This window comes from Alligator sinensis, unplaced genomic scaffold (assembly GCF_000455745.1).
Source record: "Alligator sinensis unplaced genomic scaffold, ASM45574v1 scaffold974_2, whole genome shotgun sequence".
Classification (NCBI taxonomy): Eukaryota; Metazoa; Chordata; order Crocodylia; family Alligatoridae; genus Alligator; species Alligator sinensis.
The window spans coordinates 86,300-101,035 of NW_005842369.1; the positions used below are offsets into that span (position 1 = coordinate 86,300).

Sequence of the window (14,736 nt, forward strand, 5' to 3'; positions counted from 1 at the left end):
GGGCAAAACCAGCTTCCAGTAACATGAAATTATTTTGGTTCCTTCCCCACTTCTGAAAACCTAACCTTTCATTCTGCCTTTTGGCAGTACCACATGTGGTTTCCAGACCCACTGCCTTCCTACTCAGCAAACATAAGTAAATAAAATTAAAACCCTTCAAATTGTCTTTGAATTTTTTTTATCTTACCCTTTGTGGTGAGTAGCTGGAGCTTTGGGAGTATCACTGTTATTTCTAACTTTGGTTTCATACCCATGTTGGTAGTTAAAACCATCAAAAAGAGATTGAAGCTGTCAATGCATGTATTGCTCTGCACTGCTGTCCCCCTTACTGAAGAGAGAGCCTTTTCCTCTAAGTGAAGTGTTGGTGTAGCAGTATGTGTAGCTTTTTCGCAAAGTTGAGTTTAGGGATTTTGAGTTCAGTGTGAATCTAGGGCTGCCTAACTAATATTTTTGCACTCAAGGCAATAAGTGAGATTGAGTAATATAATCTGGTTTTAAAAGATTATTTTTCCTCTAAAGATGAGCAAGATGAGAGCTGTTGTCTTTTTTGATAACTAGGAAAGAAAAAAAATCTGCATCAGTGAGAGGGAACATGTAATAGAAGAACTATATTTTTTGTTGTTTAATCAAGGGTTTGTGTTTTCTCTAGTTTTATAAAAGAGATCTGAGAATCATAGAATTATTAAAAGGATAAGAACACCTCCAAGGATGGAGATTTCACCACCTCTCTGGATAACATGTTCCTAGCCTCCTAGGAGGCTAGTAGTGAGAGTGTTTCCTAATATCTAACCTAAACTCCCTTTGCTCCAACTTAATACCATTGCCTCTTGTTCTGTTATCTGCCACTATTGAGATCTGTCTAGCTCCATCCTCTTTGTAACTACCCTTCAAGTCATTGAAGGCTGTTATTAAATTCCTCCCCAGTCTTTTTTTCTCCAGACTAAATCATAGCATCATAGAAAATTAGGGTTGGAAGGGACTTCAGGAGGCTATCTAATCCAACCCCCTGCTCAGAGAAGAACTATCCCAACTATATCATCCCAAGCAAGGTTTTGTCTAGCCAGGTCTTAAACACCTCCAAGGATGGAGATTCTGCCACGTCTCTGGGTATTTTGTTCCAGTGCTTTTACTACCTTCCTCATGCTGCCAGAGGTCCCAAGCTTCCAGCTTCCACCTTCCTGGGAGTTCATGTCCTCTTCCTTCTCTAGTGCAGCCTTTGGTGGCCCTTACTTCACAGTCCTAGAGGTCTCCTTCAGCATTAAATTGATTAAGTCCTTATGGCAGAGGATGCTTTGAAGCCTTGCCAGGTCCTCCTGTAGTTCTCTTGCCTGTTCCCTGGGGGACACCACTAGAAAGCACCACTCACATTGCGGGCACTCCTCCATCTGGCTGTCACTGAAAGGAACCTGCAAGCCGCAGTCTACACAGCACCAAACCAGACCTGGGTGGAAGCCTCAACAGTGAACGGTTTTTGCTGGACAGACACCTGAAAGGTGCAAGAAGAGAAGGAGCTGGCAGTAGCAATTGTAACATCCTCCAGCCATTTCTCTGGGTCTCTTAATACACTGCCTCCCTCTTGCTGCCCCTCTTCCAAGCAGACCTTCCCTAGCAGATTCCCCTGTAAGCTGGCCTGTTTGCTGCTCCTATGTCCCAAAAGGTTCCTTCCTCTTACCAAGCTTACAGTGAAGGAAAGGTGAGAGTTTCCAAGCAGACTCCCTAGCATACCTGCCCTTTCTCAGGACTCTAGTTAAGCAAGGGGTTTAAGTATTGGTCTGACTCCTCAGTTTTGGCTACTTACACTAAATATATGTAGGTTAGCTATTTTTAATTAAAAGAAAGAGCTTACCTTAAAGGCTCCCCTTCAAAGATAAAGGCGGCAAACTGACCTGAGAACTGACTTGCAAACTGCCCTGTTTGCTTGCCTCTCCTCAGTAGTCGTGTGTCTGAGCCCCTAACCGTTTTTTTGCCCTCCACCCGACTCTCTCCAGTTTGTCCACATCCTTTCTGTAGTGAGGGGTGCAAAACTAGACACAGTACTCCAGATGTGGCCTCACAATGCCAAATAGAGAGGAATAATCACTTCCCTTGATCTGCTGGCAACACTCCTACAAATGCAGCTCAGTATGTGTTAGCTTTTTTTGCAACAAGGGCACACTGTTAGCTCATATTCAGCTTATTGTCCTTTCCTGAAGAGTTGCTGCCTTGCTAGTCAGTCCCCATTCTGTACTGGTGCATGGGATTGCACCAATGGCAGCAGCCACATCCTAAGAAATAACAAATATTTGAATTAAGCAAGAGGTTTTCATAAATGTTTCAAGGTAAAACAACTACACTTAATTTTACATATGGGGCATTTCCTACTGCAGCTAATTCACTTATTTCCATTGCCCATGGCTTAGTTTTGGGGATATAACCTATTTCCAGGCTTTCACAACTATTATTTTTGGCAGGTAGTACCACCCATAGCAGTCATCTTCCTTTAAATTTATCCACATCACACATTAGTAATAAGGCCCTAAAATAAATAAAGCTAGATGTTTAGGAATAGAAGATTCTAAATCAACTGAGTCTTTTATGCACTTCAGTCCAAAATGCTCAGAGCTGGGGACATTCCCAAAGTATATGAACTACTTGGTTCAAGGGATCACATAAAGTACATCTTTGACTTTTTAGTTTGACCAGGGATCCTGGCTTTTTTCTGATTTAAAAACCCCATGATCCGTGTTTTTTCATGATTAAAATGAAACGCCAGTGTGTGTGTGCATGTGTGCGCACATTAGGACTGTGAGGCTTTGGGCAGTGATTCAATTCGGAGGAGATTCGACCTGATTCAGCGGCCAAATCTCTGAATCCAAATCAAATCGGGAGACCAATAAAAAGATCTGAGTCAATTCGAAGCTCTCCGAATCAATTTGGAAAAGATTCAGAGAGCTTTGGAGATTTGGGCAGTCCCCACTCGCCACCACAGGGAGCTGGACCTGGACTCCATGCCGGTAAGTAGGGGGCAGGCAAAGGGGGGCTGGAGGAGGGGGAATGGGACCATATGGGGACCCCCGCCAGGCCCTATCCCCTGCCTGCTCCCCCAGCCCACCTGGGTGCCCCCTGACCACTCGATTTGGTGGTAGCCGAAACTCTGAATCAGATTTGGCCGAATCGATTCAGGACAGTGATTCGAATCACTGAATCAAATCAATCTCCCGAATTGGCTGAATCCGAATCCGAAGCGAACACTGGACGCTTCACACAGGCCTAAGTGGGACCTTGTGACCGTCTATAAATTTACTAGGGGGGGACCAGAAGGGTTTGGGGAAGACCTTGTTTCCCCTAGTGCCCCCCGGGATAACAAGAAATAACGGCCACAAGTTGTTGGAGAGTAGGTTCAGATTAGACATCCGTAGGAACTACTTCACAGTTAGGGCGGCTAGGATCTGGAACCAACTTCCATTGCATAATATATGCAACATAGCAGGGGCCTCTGGGCAAGTTAAGAAGCAGCTCAATGCCTACATGGCTGGGGTCACTTGAGCCCAGTTTCTTTCCTGCCCAGGCCGGGGGTCGGACTTGAAGATCTACAAGGTCCCTTTTGACCCTACTTCTATGATTCTAATACGTACACACACGCACGCACGCACACACACATATATTAGGCCTGTGCAAAGCCTCTAGTATTCGCTTCAGATTTGGCCAATTCAGGGGACAGTGGTTCAACTCGGTGATTTGAATCACTGTCCTGAATTCAGCCGAATAAGTGAAGCACAATGCTTTAATCATTTTAATGATTGTTTAGCAATTTAGAAGCCTACCGTTGTCTCAATCATTATAATAAAATAGATTCTAAATTCCTGTATATTTTGGCATTTGATTTTGTGTTTTTTTTATCATGGAAAGTCAGAGCTCCCTCTCCCCACTTTGCTCAGCAGGACACAAGTCCAGCTGCAGCTATCCTACCTGTGGCTTTATGGAGTTGAACAGCCCTTTTACACCAGTGCTCTGTCCCTGCCCATGCCATTGCCCCTCACTACCAAGCCACAGCCCCCTAGCCCTGCCACTGCCCCTCACTCCTGACCTGCATCACCCTGCCCTCGAGAGCCCTGTCAGTGCCCCTCTTGGAGGCCAGGCCTCATTTCTTCACCCACTCCAGCCCTGTCTATGCTGAGAATGAAAGAAAATTTTGTGGAAGCCATGCCTTAGCAAGGGCAGGGTCTGCATTGCCTGGCCACCTTGGAGGAGTGCATGGGCAGCAGCGTTATTCATCACTGCCCTCCCACCCACCACTCACCAACACAAATGGTGCTTTACTTTTAGCTTGACATGCCCCCACGCTGAGCGCAGCACACTGCCAGAAGAGGCATCACATTTGTTGGACCTGGCTCACCCAACGTCTGTATAGATCAGATGCTTCAGTGGGGGGTTTTTGGTGCTTTTATCTAATATTTGACTGAATTAGCTATTAGATAAAAGTGCCAAAAAGCCCTGCTGAAGTGCCTGATTTATACTGACTCTGTGGAGCTGGGTCTAAGTAATGAGCTGCTTCTTCCTGTAAAGCACCCTTTTTTTCCACATCTGTGTGTAGTGCCATCAAAAAATAAATAAATAAATAACAAGGAAAGGGGGAAGGGTGGTACAAGTCAGGCTGCCAGTATGAGAGCGCCTGGTGGCTGGAGGATTAGGGAGAGCATTTGCTGGGTGCACATGTGTGCATGGGCCGAGGGGTCATCCTGCCAAAGTTGAGCCCAAGCCCCTGGACTGCGGGCAGAGGGATCAAACACGGTACCTTGGAAGAGGAAGGCTTGTCACTCTCCCACCTGCTGCAGAGCTACAAAGAGCCCATGGTCCCTTCCATGCCCACACCTGGCATGTCACAGCCCCTTGCCCCACCCAGGTGCTGTTGCCCCATGTCCCCCTTCCTCCATACCTGCCTGCCACTGGCTCTCTGTGCTAACCTGCTGACAGGCACAGGAAGAGTTAGAGGGCATCAAGGCAGCAGATGGGCTCCATGGCACAGGGTGACTCAGTTCATAGCCCCCAGCTACAAAGAGGAAAAGCTCCATGCGTGCTATCTCACTCCCGCTCCAGTCACATGTGCCCCCTACCTCCAGTCTTCCTCCCCCTGCTCCCTCCAGCCCCAAGAAGCTCCCTGCAGTCTGCAATGTTCCATTTCCACAGCAAATGGAAAACCTGGATCCCTGTTTATGACATATAAGTGACATCTTGAAACATAATGAGAACTCTCTAAGGTAGAGTTTTTGTGTTTTATGCATACTGTATTTCACGGTGTACAAGTGGAGTTTTAAAGCCCAATTTTTAACTATTAAAATTCAACCTCAACTTATACACCGTATCACTGTCCCCTGTGAGCAGCGCCAGGCTTGGCACTTGGCTGGTGCAGCCCAGGCAGCACCACTCTCAGGGGATGGGGGTGTGCCAGCCAAGCACAGAGCCCAGTGCCGCTTGCAGGGTACAGGGATGGGGACTGGGCCAGGCTTGGTAATCAGCTGGCATGGCCCTATCCCCCGCAAGTGGTGCTGCCTGGGCTTCACCAGCCAAGTGCCAAACCTGGGGATGGGGCCATGCCAGCCGAGGGCTGAGCCTGGCCCTGTCTCTGCGAGCAGCACCAGCCTCAGTGCTTGTTTGGCGCAGCCCAGGTAGTGCCACTTGCAGGAGATAGGGACATGCCAGCAGAGCGCTGAGCCTGGCCCTGTCTTCCGCCGATCCTGGCCATGCCAGCTAAGCACCAAGCCTGGCATCGCTCTCAGGGAATGAGGCCAAGCTCGGCACTTGGCTAGCATGACCCAGGCAGCACCACTTGCAGGGGATGGTGTTGCGCCAGCCAGGCGCCGAGTCTGACCCCATCCCTGTCCTCTGCAAGCAGCACTGGGCTCGGCACTCAACTGGCATGCCCCCATCCCCTGCAAGTGGTGCTGTCAGGGCTGCACCAGCTGAGCACAAAGCCTGGCATGTCTGCTGTGAGGGGCACTGCCAAGCACTGAGCCCATCCCCATCCCCTGTGAGCAGTGCCGGGCTCAGCACTCGACTGACATGGCCCAGGCAGTGTTTGCTCACAGGGGATGGGGCCATGCCAGCTGAGCTACAAGCCTGGCTCTGTCTGCTGCCAAGCACTGAGCCCAGCCATGGCCAGAATAAATGGAGACTTTTTACCATCTTGTAGCATCTACACTTTTCCCAGAGCCTGACAAAGGGACTTCGATCCCAAAAGCTTGCAGAAAAGGACAGTTTTATTGCCATTTTCCAGTTGGTCTAATAAAAGGTATCATTTTGGAACCAAGAGTTCTGGTTTTTTATGTGTCTTTTTGTCTCAGACCAACATGGCTACCAAGTACATCTCTGTAAATAACTATTTTTTATCCACTAAGATGAAGTTCAAAGTGACACATTGAAAGCAAGGTCAAATAATATTTTAACTTAAATGACTAGAAGTAACACAGACTCCATGTATGGATGTAAAATTATCTTTCTTTTCATTTGACAATTCTTGTTCAGTAATTTTGAAGTTCTAAAGTAGACAGTCTATATCTGTTTTGCATATTTGCATCAAAATGTAAAGTAACCGATATCTTCTGGATATTGCAGATTCCTTGTAGCTTGGAGTACTGGGATGATCTCCAGAAATCATTTGTTGCATTCCGAGAATTCAGTCTATCAGAAAGCAAAGTTTGTGAACTACAGCTGCCTAGTATCAACCTTGTGAATGATCAGAAAGAGCTTGTAGCTTCAGACCTTTGGAGGATTATCCTAAACAGCAGCCAGAACACAGCTGATGACCAAAGGTAATTTTTTTAAATAAAAAAAAACTAAGCCTGCTTTTTGGGCAGACCTTGTTCAAGTGACTTAGGGACCTGGTTATTTTTTCATATGTGCTAGGAGTAATAGCTCGTAACTGAGCTTGACCTTGTGATTAAGACTCTGACAGACCCATAGGGTGGGAGTCAAAAGAGCTTTGCAGATTCATTAGAGGCTGCCAATAAAGCAATTGTTAACACAAGGATTAGTAAGAAAGGCAGCCCGGCTGTGGCCCAACACTACCCACCTGCACTAGGTAGCTAAGCTGGGTAGCCAAGAAGGAGGGGAGGATGTGCCACTATCTATTGTGTAGTGGCAGAAATTATTTTCCCATGTACTGCATAGCTACTGCCTAGGTTCTCCACCTTTGTAATAACCTCACTGCAAGCTAGTGCCTGAAAGGCACAATTAAGTTGTATGTGCATGCTTAAATAATTACATTAATTATATTCATACTGCTTCATGATGATCAGTACATAGTATTCACAGTACTTGCAATGCAAACATCATCAGGGTTTTCAAATTAAAGGAAATGATTAAAGTTTTCATTGAGTTCATTGTAAACAGCTTTACGAATAGTTAACCCTGCAAAAAAAACCCAAAAACCATGAGCTTATGAATAACAGGCAGTGAGAAGAAACTGTTAGAGGGGTTTTTAATTTATCTGAAATTCACAAACAATGTTGCAGAATAGTGCCAGACTCCTTCATGGCTTTATCAATAGTTGCATCACATGGATCAGGAGACTACCTATTTTATCGTTTGCTAGTTGTTATTGCTCTGTGTCTGTGCATCTGTGTGTAGTCATGTGCTGTGTAATCCTGTGCATGTGTGTGTGCGCAAGAATTCAGGAGGAGTCAGGAAATAAGAAGATGGATAACAAAATCAATAAAAAAAATTAAACATCTGGTTTCCATTAATAGTATCAGGTTAGAAACGATTTCTTGATGTTAATTGTGAAGGAATGCATTTTCATCATTGAGAAGTTAAGTGTTTTAGACAAGGTTAATTCCTGTGAATGTGGAACCTTCACAAAATTACCTTAGTGGTCAGCTTAGCACCATAGAAATGTGAACTCTGTGGGAATTAGAAATGAAGCTAGTGAAATTCAGTAGATTTTTTTTTCATCAAAGCATTTGACATTGCAGTCATAGCTATTGTTTTCTACTCAGATGGGATTTATCATTGTACCTGATATTTCACACAGGGAGTTCTAGTAGAAAGGTTTGTAAGCAACAGCGATTAGAAATGACGGTAGATTTTAAATGAAGTACAAATAACTTTAAAATTAAAAGAGTAAGTCAGTTTAAAATGGAGGACTGTGATTAGCATCAGAACCGTATTTTGAATCATAATGTAAATTAATATATGTAAAATACATTATACCATAGGTTTTTAATTTGGGACTTGGAACACCCAATAGAAAGTCTCAGATAGTCCCAGTGTGGAATGATGAACACTTTCCCTTTCTTTTATTGCTACCTTTGGACAGCAAACCAAAAACTTTAATGCTGTAACATAGGGTCACAATGTGACAGGGGTTGAGAGCCACTGTATTAAATAAACAGACCTGTAGAAAACTTAAGTGATATAGTGAAATGAAACTTTTCATGTACCAGCCACTTTCCATAAATTTATGCACATACGATAAATAAAATTAGCCTCCTTATAGAATAGCACAATAACCTCAAGTTTAATGCAAGGTCCTGTCCACACTAGGAGAACTAGATTCAGGAGCTATGCTTGAGTTATCTACAAAAGACAGTGTAAATGAAACCAGTTTAGATTTCCAAGGTTTAGCTGAGGCAATATGGAGAAAAAGTACGATACAAAATGAATAACTGGAACAGAGGATGTTTTACTGTACAAGGGAGAGCAAGGTACAACACACACTGCACACACTCCATGCACATAGTCTCCAAAAATGGGACAAAGCAAGCTTGTTGGGGTGCACCACGTATCACCCTGAAGCAGTTACATTACTTCCATTTTTAGAGGTAGTACACATGGTATACCTGTTTACAACATTCTCTTAGAGCAGGGGTGGGCAAAATGCAGCCCACAGGCCACATGTGGCTCACCAAGCCATTCTATCTGGCCCACAGGGCCACTAAAAAATTTAGAAAATTTATATTTATCTGCCCCTGGCTGCCTATCACGCGGCCCTCGATGGCTTGCCAAAACTCAGTAAGTGGCCCTCCGCCCAAAATAATTGCCCATCCCTGTGTTAGAGCTACATTTAGACCAAATAATATTTGGAAGTGCTATAGCGACCCTCTCTATTAAACATCAGAACTGATGGGGGCAAAAACTGAGAGGACGTATTCCTGCATGTCTGTTTATTCTACTTTAATCTGTATGATCAAAAAGGAAATAGGAAAAAGAAAATAAATACCAAAAATCACATTTATGTGACTATAATTGCTTAGTATTTACATGGCCATTATATAGGATGTGAGGAATTTGTGTTTTATTTTTATAAAGGGCCTATATGACTCAGTTCACCCACTCTGTATTGTAACATATAAATGGAGTTACCTCAGTGATACAGCAATTAAATTAACTTTAAAAACTGTCAGCTGAGAGAGAAAGAACTTATGAAAACAAAGAACTGAGATGTCAGGACTGTAATAAGGAAAAGAGATCGAATCCTGGCTGCTTAGGGTCAGACAGGTTGATATTGGATGTGTATAAACCTTGCTCTTTATGCTAACCCAGGGACCCTAAAACACCGTTTTCTGACTGAGCAATAAAAGCAGTCTTGTTTTGAAAAGACTCTCTTGTATTGCTGCAGTCATCCGCTCCAAAGAGCCAAAACCTTACACAAGAGATCACAGTCTTTTGGAAAGAAACTCAGGGAAGAAAGAGTGGTGCTGAAGCCTAGGTCCAGATTTGCAGCAGTGGAGCCACAAGTCTCCCCCTTAGAAAATAGAGACCTAGAGCCAAGGAAAAAAGCGTTAGAGCCATAGTGACTGGTGGCAAGGCTGGGATACTGCCTACAGTAGCATTATATTGCAAAAAGTGACCATTTAGTCTGAGGAAACACGAAGGGGAAATTGATCTATGTGTTTTTTAGGAAAAGGAGGCAAAGATGAACAAGGAGAATGGCTTAGTATCAATTCCCTAAGAGACCAATTATAGGCCAATGCCGGGGTGGGGACAAATGATTGCCCCTTAAGTATGATTAAGTCAGGAGGTAGGGTCCTGACCTACATGCAGTTGTTGGTAAGCAGTTAAGTTTGCTGGTATTAGTCAGGGAAGAAGGAGTTCTAGATAATGCAGAAGTTCAAGGAAAAGACAAGGAGCACCACTGCAGAGTCCTGTGCAGCAAGTGCAGTAGAAGACAGTGGTCCAAAGACCAGCTCAAGAAATAGATGACAGCCATTGCTGCTGAAAACACAAATAATTCAAGTGAAAGAACATAAGCTGGAGCTGCCTGGTCAGGGCAAAAGAGTGCATTAGCTGGAAATCAAGAAGCTGTGTAGCAAGAAGCCCTAAAGATCAGTAAGCAAGGAGAGTTTCTCAATATGTGGACAATAAATGAGGAGGTTAATCAGAAGAAGAGGATATTGATGCCCTAGCTCACCTCATAACTTTTGAGAGCTTGTGATCTCAATCAGGCCTCTCCATTGATTTGTTCCCTTAATCAAGCCTGAAACTATAGAGGCACATAATGAAATGGATGAAACAGATTTAAGGAATTATAGACAATTAAAAAAAAGGTTACTGCCTTAGTAACATTTGAACCGACATCCAAAGTTTACAGGAAAAAGCCTTGGAGCATGCAAAAGAATTGGGGGGTCGTGTACATGTAGGTTGCAAAGGGGGGCAGATATATGGAAGGCAATCCCCTGAGTGTTTTTTATGTCCTAGTAGATTTAGAATACTTTCATGAGGTGTGCACTTAAAATATGGATAGAAGACTAGAAACCTAAGGATTTACATGGGACACCTTTTTAGGGGTAGATGAATTTAGAGAGATCAGCTCAGTTCTGAGAAGAAAAATGACTGACTCAAGTCAGGGCAAAATAGTCAAGTGGAGAAAGTCGCATAGGGATTCCCTAGAGGTAGGATTATGAAAAACCTAAACTAGAAATTATATTTAACTCAGGATCTCAGAGACCAAATGTACTATGTCTGCAAATATAAGTGGGCAGCTGCCTGATATTTAGTTCCCTGGGTGTTTGTTCAGGGCCTATAAATGGTTACTTTTCCTTCATACAGATATTCATTTCTACAAGAATAATTTTTTTCTGGTAGAAAAATAGCTCAGGAGCTGGACAGATGTTTCTCCATCCCTGTGGCTAGAGAGCTGCACAAGTAAGCTCTCAAATCAGGGGGTGCTAGAAGACTGTTCCCTGGAACAGCTTCGTCCTTAGGAGAGCCCATTAATTGACAACCTGCTTTCTCCTCTGCCTGGGAAGGGGATAGGTTGTCAAGTGGCCATTGACAGCGGCAGCTGAAATAGAAAGCCAGGAAGGTCCTTGCCCTGGGAGAATGCACCCCACTTCCCCTCCCCACATCCTGCCAGTCAACTGATTGGCAGGAGGGGGACATTTTCCCCCTGGTATGCACCTTCCTGGCTGCTGCTTCCTTCACATCTCAATCTATGGGACAGGTGGAGCAGCTGTTCCCCAACACCTTCTCAAGACTGGAATGACCTGTCTTAGAAAGACAGGAAGCTTTTCCCTAGGAGGAGCCTGGCCCCAGGCAGAGTTAAGATGAGGGAAACTGTATAAACATTCAGTCTCCCAAGGGAAACTCTCCCAGAAGTGATTTAACCCTGTTTTTTACCAGGTTATTTTTCTTCTGAAGTGGCCATTTTTGCTCCTGGAGGACAAGCCTGAACATCTGTACAGTTTTGATTTCTACTGTGAGAATGGTGATTCTCCAGGTAGAAAATGAACATCTCTACCTGGTCTTAGTGGAAAACCAAATGGAGGGAATAAATAGTTCATGAAGTGCTTGATGTGAAAAGTATAACAGATGCCAGAAGGAAGGGGGCCTTTCAGATAGCTAAGCTAAGAGACACAACATGCACTCTGCTGAGCTCAGCCTTCAAGCCCATCAAATAGATCAAAACAGATGTGGAGAGGAAAGAAAAAGGCTTGCCACTAGAGATGATGCAGTTGGAAGGTAGGTCTAGGGATTGTGGGATATGAGTGGTAAGTAACTCTGACTGCCTTGATGTAGTTGATCTGAATAAGTGTGTACCTTATGAGTACTTGCCATGGAGAAGGATGTTTGGATCCGAGGTCTGTAACAGATATACTTGATAAATACCCTAAGGAAGGCACAGAAAGGTTAAGGTGTATAATCAATAAGATGGATGGAGATGGTGATGGGAAATGATTTGGCACGTAGGTCCTTACCTGGAGTCAAAGAGTACCCGCCTCCTCCTAGTCCTGATGCAGGGTAACAGTCCAACAAGCATGAGCCTAGCAGAATACTGCCTCTGGCTTGGGGGAAAACCCAGATGCTATCCAGAAGTGGGGAAACTGAGACATAGTTGAGACATATTGCAACTCCAATTTCAGATTGTTCAGATGAGGAACAATCTCTGTCTCTGTGGCAGAATTTTGAACAGGACTTCAGGCTGTTCTCTTTTTTGGAAAATTGAGCTCTGTAGCCAGTTCAACACTGCAAACCCACTTAAGATCAGCTGCAGAGAAATATACACATGGGAGAAAGGAGCCCTTTATAGTGGGATCCTTAGAGAATTGAACCTAGGGGAATCAGAAGGCAGATGGTTGTTCTCCAGAGATACCACATGAACCTATTGTGCCTGGTACACAATGTCCCTTTCTCAACGTAACGGGATCTGATGCATGAAGCAATGATTATTTCTGAATTTTCTGAATTGTGGTTGCTTGGAGATTTTGAAGCAGTTCACAAGTATTGAAAAAATTGCAACTCTCACCAGAAATAGGAACCCTTTCAGAAGGTGACTGCAGATATTATGGAACTGCAGATATTGTGGAACTCATTAAGAAGGGGGGAGAAGAAATAAGTTGGTAACAGTAGGCATTGCTGAACCTGTGGTTCTGTCTTTCATCAAATCCCTGGACCAGAGAAGAATATATTGCTACCAGCACAGACATACATGCAAGCTTTGTTTTTTCCACTCTGATCTAATGACCCTCCGAATGTTGAATGATGGTGGCAGAGATGGAACCAGGCAGCTTGGGACCTGGGCAGCAGCAACTCCTGGGTGCCAGGGTTAGCAATGCGCCTAGCCAACAGCAGCTGTTATTTTTATGCCCCCGCCCCCCAAAATTGTCACCCACAGCTGCTGCCCTGATCGCCCTGCCTTAGGCACGCTACTGACTACTGGAATAATGGAAGAGGCCTTGTTTTGGAAAAGGCTGTTCTATCACTGCTAATATCCACTGGCTGCACAGTTCCCAAAGTGTTAAAAATATCTAATACAAGTTGAAGTTTTTTTGGGTTTAGTGAAAAATCCAGGATGAGATACAACAGTGCAGAAATCCCAGGCCCAGGCCTGGAGCAAAGAGCTCTAGGGAGAGGGGGTTTCATTTGCAAAAAAAGAGGGGAAAAGTGGCTACCCTGCCTGGGTGAAGGTTCTAAGCTACCTTGCCTTGTGGATCTGTGACAACTTGACATTTTTAAAGTCCTGGGGAAATATATGATTGATTAGTTAATTTTTAAAATTCCTATTAATGTTAAAGCATACATAATAGAAGGCCTTAAGCAATCCTTAATCTGACTGGAGTTTATTTCCTTTGTTTGATCTTATATTATGGGTCAGACCCCCACATTGCTGCCATGTGCAGACAGCTGGTGCTCAGTAACAATACCTTTTTTTAAGCTCAGCAGGTTTTTGTTGTAACCTCTCTGATATGCTAATAACTAGTACTTGAGGGCTAGTCCCTTGTGTTTTAAGAACTTTATTACTGATTCCTAACATCAATAATAAAATATGAAACTTATATGGCTCGTATTACTTGGTGACAGGAGAACTCCAGAGTTAGTGGGAAGGTATGGATTCAGCTGACATACCAAGTAGTAGATGATGGGCTGCAGTGATGTTGGTCATGATGGACTGTAGTGATAGCCTAAGGTATTATTGTCCAAAATGTCTGATATGCATGCCAGTCACATGCTTGATTAAAGTGATTCAAAATACAGGAAATGGGGCAAGTTAGCCTAGCATATGAATAATACTCATTGAACTTGTAAGGTCTTTTGGTGTTCAGATATGGTCTAGAGTCCTGAATGAAATGATTTTTGTGGCCCATAGAGTCTTCAGTAAAAAAGGCTCAGCAGAAATCATACCGTCTGGTGTGGCATTATGGACAGTGGTACCCTAGAGGCAGCCCCAAAATAAGAGGGGTCAGAAGCAGAATTATTTTACCCTTCATATGGCATGTGCAGAAAAGTTTAATGGTCATTTCTTCAAAGTAACATTCTGAAACGAAGCAGAGAAAAGAAACCTGAGAGTAGAGGCTCCATCAATTTCTAATCATTCCAGTCATGTTTTTGTTTCTTATGTAGTCGCACATATTTTATTCTCTAAATAATAAGTACTTCTGTAATTATTAATATAGTATATTTATATTCACAGAACATCAAAAATGCCTTAGCAGAAACATCTTCAAATCTAAGATACCATAAACAAATACAAGCATATTTTAATAATGCTTAAATGTTTACTTTTTTAAGCAAGTCTTGTGGAAAATTATGATCTTGTTTCTAGCTAAAGGTTTTGGTTTTCATTCAAAGTAGTTAGATTCAGTGGATTTTGATCTGTAATGACCCAGGTTAAAACCTGTAATAATCCTGGACTAGTATGACCCAGTATTTTGAGTCATAATTTAAATGAGTTAAGGGGTCTTTAACTTTTCTGAGTGGATATTTTCTCATGTCATGGTTTGTCACAACCTTTTTGCTTTAAAGAATTACACTGTTGAAACA

At 43.5% G+C, this 14,736-nt stretch overlaps 1 protein-coding gene across 1 annotated transcript in view; it reads left to right on the plus strand.

The window, feature by feature from the left end:
- VPS13B (vacuolar protein sorting 13 homolog B) overlaps positions 1 to 14,736 on the plus strand; it is a gene marked incomplete at its 5' end in the record, with an annotated part of 177,376 nt that overhangs the window by 76,543 nt on the left and 86,097 nt on the right. The window contains 1 exon segment of the mRNA XM_006039496.3: positions 6,592 to 6,788. Coding sequence (XP_006039558.1) covers positions 6,592 to 6,788 — 197 coding nt within the window.